At 37.9% G+C, this 7,305-nt stretch overlaps 1 gene segment (V, D, J or C); it reads right to left on the reverse strand.

The window, feature by feature from the left end:
- Nucleotides 1-4,770: 4,770 nt before the first annotated feature.
- Nucleotides 4,771-7,046, reverse strand: LOC146548593 (Ig kappa-b4 chain C region-like). The segment is given in 2 exon segments: nucleotides 4,771-5,247; nucleotides 5,591-7,046. Coding segments are annotated over 2 exon segments (342 nt in total).
- Between the last annotated feature and the right edge of the window lie 259 nt (nucleotides 7,047-7,305).

Here is a 7,305-nt window from a genome sequence, read left to right on the forward strand (position 1 = left end):
TTAACTCAACAATGTAAACAAACACTTTTTCGGTTTTCGCTCCTTTGTTGTGACATATCTCACTTTGTCACTGCAGAATATTGTCATGGAAATATAATCAACAAAGTCTGCAGACACGATGAGCCAACACCTTTTTAATTCCCAAGCAGTTGAGGGAGAGACGACATTCAGTGGGGCACTGATACGTGTCTCTAAAGATGAATAGCAGCCCTCTTTAAATACAGTCAAACAGAAGGCATTTCTACAGCTGTTGTCACACCCTTGACCCCTCCAAGAGAGGGAGAGAGTTTACAACTTTATCTCCTCTTCCAGTGTCACATAGAGACTGCTCCTTGCCTCTTCCCCACATCCTCAAAGACCTGATTAACAAAAGACTTCACCACCTGTTGAATTCTCCCCCTCTGGGTGTCACCAACTTTCTCACGATGCCTGACTTTGTGCAATAGAGTTAAAGCTGAATCTTCCCCACATGTGAACCTTGAAGTGACCCAAAAGTGATATTACTAAAACATGTGACAAATTCATAAAATAAAAGATATTTCCAGCACATTCCCACTCTTTGGATTACTCTGCTAATCACATCAATTCAGATTACAATTACTTTGTTGAAATAAATGGATTACACGTCTTCTCCTGTTTCATATGTTAGGCTGTGCACTCTCTATGGTAATTCCACGCTGGTTGAAACCCAAAGAAAACATTAAGAGGCTCTAATGTCTGTGTCTCAATCTTGCAGCCCATGTCATCTCTACTTGCTGCCAGCATTATGACGTGAAGAAATATTTAAAAATATTTCAAAATTATTATTCAAAAAATGATTTAATATGAAGGCAACAGGCAGAGTGTTACAGGCATCGCCCTAAAGAATGCAGCCTGATGGGCAGTGTAGTCCGTGCTGCAGGGAGAATGGACTGCTGTACCTGTTATGTGTCTGTGAGCGCGAAGAGGGAGAAAAAGTACGAGCTGTCATCGAGCAGAAACGGGAGCTGGAAGCATGTAAATATAATAATAACCACAGCAGCCAAACAGAGAGCCTGACGAGCCCAGCTGTAAGTAAGCTGTTAAGACTCGACTGTACACTGTGTTCGTGTTTTCCTCCGAAACAATAAGTTCTGCTGGAGCAGCCTTTCAACGCCTCTCTCTGTCTCTTACAAACTTGACCCAGACAACAAAGTAAAGCTAGTTTTCAGCTACGAGCCCGACACGAACCCGACGGATTAGCCAGAGGTCCCTTTACTACGGTTTGGAGCCGCGGACCTGTTTTATATATGCGTTTGCAGATCACTGCAAAAAGTGCAGCCTTACCTAATGTCCACCTACTGATACTCATTTATATTAAGATGTAAAAATCGAGTTGTTATTGGTACGGCGAGTAGCCTTCAGTAACAGTAATAAATCACACAGCAATAGTGCATTCATGTAGTTGTAAAAAGCATGATCATATATTAAGTAATCCAAAGTATTCAGAATACGTTACAAAATACATTTTGGGGCATGTAATCTGTAATCTGTAGTGGAATACATTTTAAAAGTAACCTTCCCAACACTGCAGACACTACATCACCAAACAGAAAGTGACCTGTTCAGGGCATGAAACCGAAGTCTTTCCAGCCTCACAGGTTGTCCTGTTATAAAAATATCAAATTAAAACAGAGATGAATGATTCTGCGCTGTGGGCATGTTTAACTTTTGCATCCTGTGGTCAGCATCATGCATCAATGTGAATCACTGCAAGTTTTTTTGTACTGAGTTATACAAAACTCTAAAATAGGTTTTGCAAATTGTACCTTTCCTCTGATTTTTTTTAATGTCTTTCATTTTTGACGCCATGTTCAAATGTGCAGGTTCTTTTTTGGGGAAAACTTTTCTATTCTGTCCTGTTGCTTACGCGGTTCTTTGATTTGCTGACAGGTAGGTTTCTAAAACCTCTTTCAGGGTGAAGATTCTCTGAAACTCTGTTCATGTGTTTGAGTAGACAAGTACAACATTTCTTTTCTTCTTCTTTTTTAAGTGAACAAGAGGAAATCAGATTTTGTCTTACAAGGACGAATGTCTGTGCCTTTATCTTCAGACATTGTTTGCATGTTTTGTTGGCATTTGGCAACACTTGGGGTTATACCACAAAGTGCTGCTCTGGTTTGATCATGAAACATTTTCATGCCTCTCTCAGTCAATGAACATGTTTTTGTAAAAGATTGCAGAAAATACCCAAATTTAAAAATCCCACACATCCATCAATGTCTGGATGTGTCCTAAAACACAAGAAAGAAAACATTTTCATAAACTGACTGATTAATTGATAAACAGCATCGACTATTTGATCCAACTACTTGTTGTTTTCAGTCAGTTCATTTCCATAGAGAGGCACTTTGCATCAGCAGCACCATGCTCCAGTGCTCTGGGAGAGTTTATAGTCCTGAGAGTTGAACACTGGATGACTGACAGCTGTCCTTCATCACAACAGAAGCCACAGAAATCCTCCTCATCAAAAACATGACTTTGATCTGCGTCCTCATCTGGACTCTCCTCTGCTGCTGCTTCACAGGTAAAGTCCAGAGAATCAAACTCCTCTCCTCTATCAACATCTGTCCCTCTGAAATGAAGCCCACAAAACCATGAAGCTGCTTTATGTTTTTCTCTCTGTGTCCTCAGAGTCCAGAGGACAATATACAGTGACTCAGCCTGGAACAGTGAGCTCTACTGTGGGAGGATCTGTGAGCATCAAGTGTAGGATCAGTCAGAATGTTCATGGCAACAACCATTTAGCCTGGTACCAACAGAAAGATGGAGGAGTTCCTAAACTGCTCATTAAGTATGCTAGCACTCGACAATCAGGGATTCCAGCTCGTTTTACAGGCAGTGGATCAAACTCTGACTTCACTCTGACCATCAGTGGAGTCCAGGCTGAAGATGCAGCAGTTTATTACTGTCAGAGTCTTCACTATCCTAACAGTCAGTGGGTGTTCACACAGTGAAAAACAGTCGTACAAAAACCTCCCTCAGTCAGACTGAACAGAAACTGAAGTGACTGCTGCAGCTGGAAGATACTGCAGAGACTGATACAGTTCACTGAGGACACACACACACACACACACACACACACACACACAGAGTGATAGAGTGAAAATGTTATTGTTGCTAAACAAAAAAGAATTTGGAAATTTGTATCTCATTCAATCAAATTTTGACCTTTGACCTCTGTTTCATAGCAGCTCAAATACATGTGAACCAATTCCTGAATATTGCTCATTATGTAAACATTTCTTAAAGAAAGAGAAAAAAACACAATAAATCACCAAAATCAGTGAGTGACAATTGTCTCCATAACTTATATAAATACTTCCAATAGAAACTTTAAGTCCAATTTTCTCAGGTTTGTAGATTTTTTTCTTTTTTGCTGTTCAATACTAGTCTGATAACTTTGTCTTTGACATTATGTTACAAATACCTATCTATATTACACCTGGCAAAATAGCACAATTAATATACAATGTGAAAACTACCACAGTACATACCAAAGTTCACTATCAGTCCATTTATTACATGAAGAGTGTAGTAATGCAAATATTTATTGTGATGCTTTCAGCAAGAAGGGAGAAACAAGTTAAACGTGACAGACAGTTTATGTTATGATTACAGTTGATTTTACAGTTGATGATTACAGATGATTACAGTTTATAATATTTACACATCACCTTGTTTTCATTTCAGTTTGACAGAAATATTAATATAAAATTAAAAATTTATGCAAACCTGGTTTAGTAAGTTTCCACTGGGAATATTCATATTACTATATGAATACAACATCTTTGTGATGTTAACATTCACCCTTATGCATATTTAATTTTTACAATCAGTGTAAACGTAATTTCAAATTCCAGTCTGTTTCCTGCACCAGTTATGTTGGTTACAGTGCTCCAGTACAAACAGTAACAAAAGCAGACAACACAAAAAGTAAGAAATAGCACAATATATAGAATCTATACATATATATAAGTCACCTACTATATATATAAGTAAGTCATGATCACTGTTTACTCACTATTGTTTTGAACCAATAGTTCCATTATTTAACTGTAACACTGCAGCATATATTAAGAGGTACTTATTAAAGCACAAAGTAACTAAACATTATGCCGGTAACACAAGTTTGATTGCTTGCAAGCTTCTGCACAGACAGCATGCTAATGCTAAACTAATCAAGAATCCAGGGTGATGTTAAGCTAAGTGAATGGATAGGATAGGGATTTATATTGGCGTGAGGGACTGTAGCCTATAAGTTCTTATTGTTAAATGATAGTTATGAGATGGTGTGTTTCAGGTGATTTTACAGAAAAACACCAAAATAATGTACTGCATTACTTTAAAAAAGTACTCTGCATAATAGAATACTTTAAAATACCTCAACACTGATCATTTGACTCATTCTTATATTGCGCTTTTCTACTCCACCTGAGAACTCAAATTGCTTTATATAACAAGCTACAACATGCTGAAACATTCATTAAACAGCATGCAATGACTTTGCATGAATAACGGCGGTGTCGCTCAATATTCTCAGTAATAAAATCATAATCTCTAAGTTCTTATCAATTCCCCTTCGCACTTACTCTTTAACATAAACTTCGCTTAACTTCATGTATTCAAAGTGGCTTAATTCTACTGACTCATATAGACTACAGATAGCACACTGGTTTCCAATAAGAATCCTGGAAATCATTATTTAGAGTTTAATATTGACATCACCACAAAAGTAAGACAAACACTCGATTCTTATTTAATGTAGATTTTTTTTATTCTTTAAAACTTTAAACAAACTTTAAACTTTAAACAAAGCAATGAAAAATGAGAGAAGAAATTGGGAAAAAAAAGCTACAGAATGCAGTGTGAAAGTAAGACCAGCATAAAAGTCACATATAGTTCAGGACTGGGGACACTGGTCTCTCATCAGTGGCTCTGAGACCAGAGTCTGGGAGCCCTGGGTGGCCTCACAGGTCACAGAGCCCACCTTCATCCAGTGGTCTGCAGGGAGCCTCAGGGTGCTGCTCCAGCTGTAGAGGCCGTCGTTCTCCTGCACCACGGGGCTCCTGCTCTCCTCCCAGCTGATGCTGCCACTGCCATCCACCTTCCAGGACAGACTCCAGTCTGAGGGGAAGCCCTTGTTGGCCACACACATGAGCGTGGCCTTCCCCTGTTTCAGCTCCTCACTGGAGGGACCCAGCACCTTCAGGGCTGGGTGGGTATCACCTAGGAAACACCAATCAGCTTAGAGGACAGGAACCACAATTTGATTTTCTCCGTTAAGAAGTTTCTGTCAGGTGTTTTTTCTGCTCCACCAGTCATTCACTCACACATTGTTTCACTTCCCTTTAAGAAACCTCTCATGCATATCAGCACAGAGAGAATCATCACACAGTTTGAGCTGAAATATGTTCAAACTACACTGGAAATAAAAGAAGCAGATGTGGAAACATTTACAAAACTATTTTAGCTTCAAAGTCATCAGTTATCTATAACACATCACTTGTTGGAGATAAGAAACTTAATAGCACTACTTGAATGATGTGGATTAATTTCTTTTACTGCTTACATGATTTTAATGACATTTGAAATGATATCTGCTACAACAGAAACACCAGACGTGCTGCACACTGTCAAATGCCCATCTTTAACTTCTGGAAATAAAAGAAGCAGATATGGCAACAATTATACAAGATGTTCATCTTCAAAAACCTCCGTTCTGTATAATACACAAGTTTTCTACTTACCTCATGTGAGTTTCAGTCATTTATTGTAGTGCTTTTATGATTTCTAAGCAAATTCTACATTTTTACTGACTAAGTAAAAGACCAGAAATCTTTATCTTCACTCTGTTTAACTTGAGGACAGTTACATTTAATTCATCTTAGAAACAGTGACTGTGATTTCAAACTAGAAAATAATCACAGGCTGATGACAGTTTATATTATTTACACAATGCATCGTCTTTATGTCAGAAATGTCGACATAAAATCTAATTAAAGCTGATGGAGTCAGCCTCCAGTGTATAATGGTTATAATATTACCTCTACATGAATACTTCATTGTTATAAAGCTGACATTTAAACCTCGATGTAGTTTCTTTAAAAACATTATAATCTTACTTCCAACATCCAGTCTGGTTCCTCCACCAAACGTCCACCACAGTGATACAAACTCACTGAGCCGCTGCACAAAAACCTCTGACTGTAGAGAGACACGGCTCTCTGACTCTAACAGACTAAATTAAAACCAAAAGCTCTCAAGAGTTAACCAGACATATATATATATCTCAATAATCCTCAAGTCAACTCTGATGTTTTATATTATTTGTTAATATTGATTTTAACATTTATTCTGAAGCTAACTTTGTGTCTTCATGAAAATTGATCTAAAAACTGTTTTAATGATTTTTGTTTTCTGGCACACTGAACAGAAAAGTCAAGATAACCACAAGAAAGAAATCTGATAAAATAAAAGAGGTTTAAGTTCGACTTACTTCCAACTTGCAGTCTGGTTCCTCCACCAAAAGTCCACCACAGTGATACAAACTCATTGAGGCGCCGTACAAAAACCTCTGACTGTAGAGAGACACGGCTCTCTGACTCTGAAACAAACAAACTCAACCATATGAATTGTTTTTATCATAGCTTTATAACATATTAATAGTATAATTTTAAAATAAAATAAACACAATAAAATAAAGTTCCAAAAATATAATTTGAGAATTTACATTTTATAGTTGTTAAGATACATCACTACAAAGCTCCCTGTCACAGCTGCGGGTTTTATTGGAAGGACCCAAACGCAGACTCAGATTCAGGGAGTAAGTTTTATTTAATGTAAGTGAAGCACATAACAGGAACGGGTATGGCGTGAACAAAACTTTGGGAAAAATACAAACCAAACCTGAAACGTGAGGAGACTGAGACAACACAGGGGATGGCCAGCAGGAAACGAGATGCGGATGAAACACCAGTGAGACGCAGATGCTCCAACAAAGAGCAAAGAGGCAAACACACACTAATATACACACACAAGGAAACAAGGAAATGGCAGAGAGGAGGAAGAGTTGATTCTAATTAGACGAGACTGGGAGGATGTAACCTGAAAACATTACCATAGAACCAAAAATACTAAGCAAAACACAATCGAGGAACAGAGAACATTAAACTCTGAACAATCACAAATAACCCAAAATAAACAAAACCACAGAATATTAATTAACCTAAAACATAAACATGGAGTCTACAGACTCCGGACCACGACACTTCCACCTTCTTCCTC

Source organism: Mchenga conophoros, linkage group LG22 (assembly GCF_057382185.1).
Source record: "Mchenga conophoros isolate Kocher_MC1m ecotype Shallow Benthic linkage group LG22, M_conophoros_male_GT1.1, whole genome shotgun sequence".
Taxonomy (NCBI): Eukaryota; Metazoa; Chordata; class Actinopteri; order Cichliformes; family Cichlidae; genus Mchenga; species Mchenga conophoros.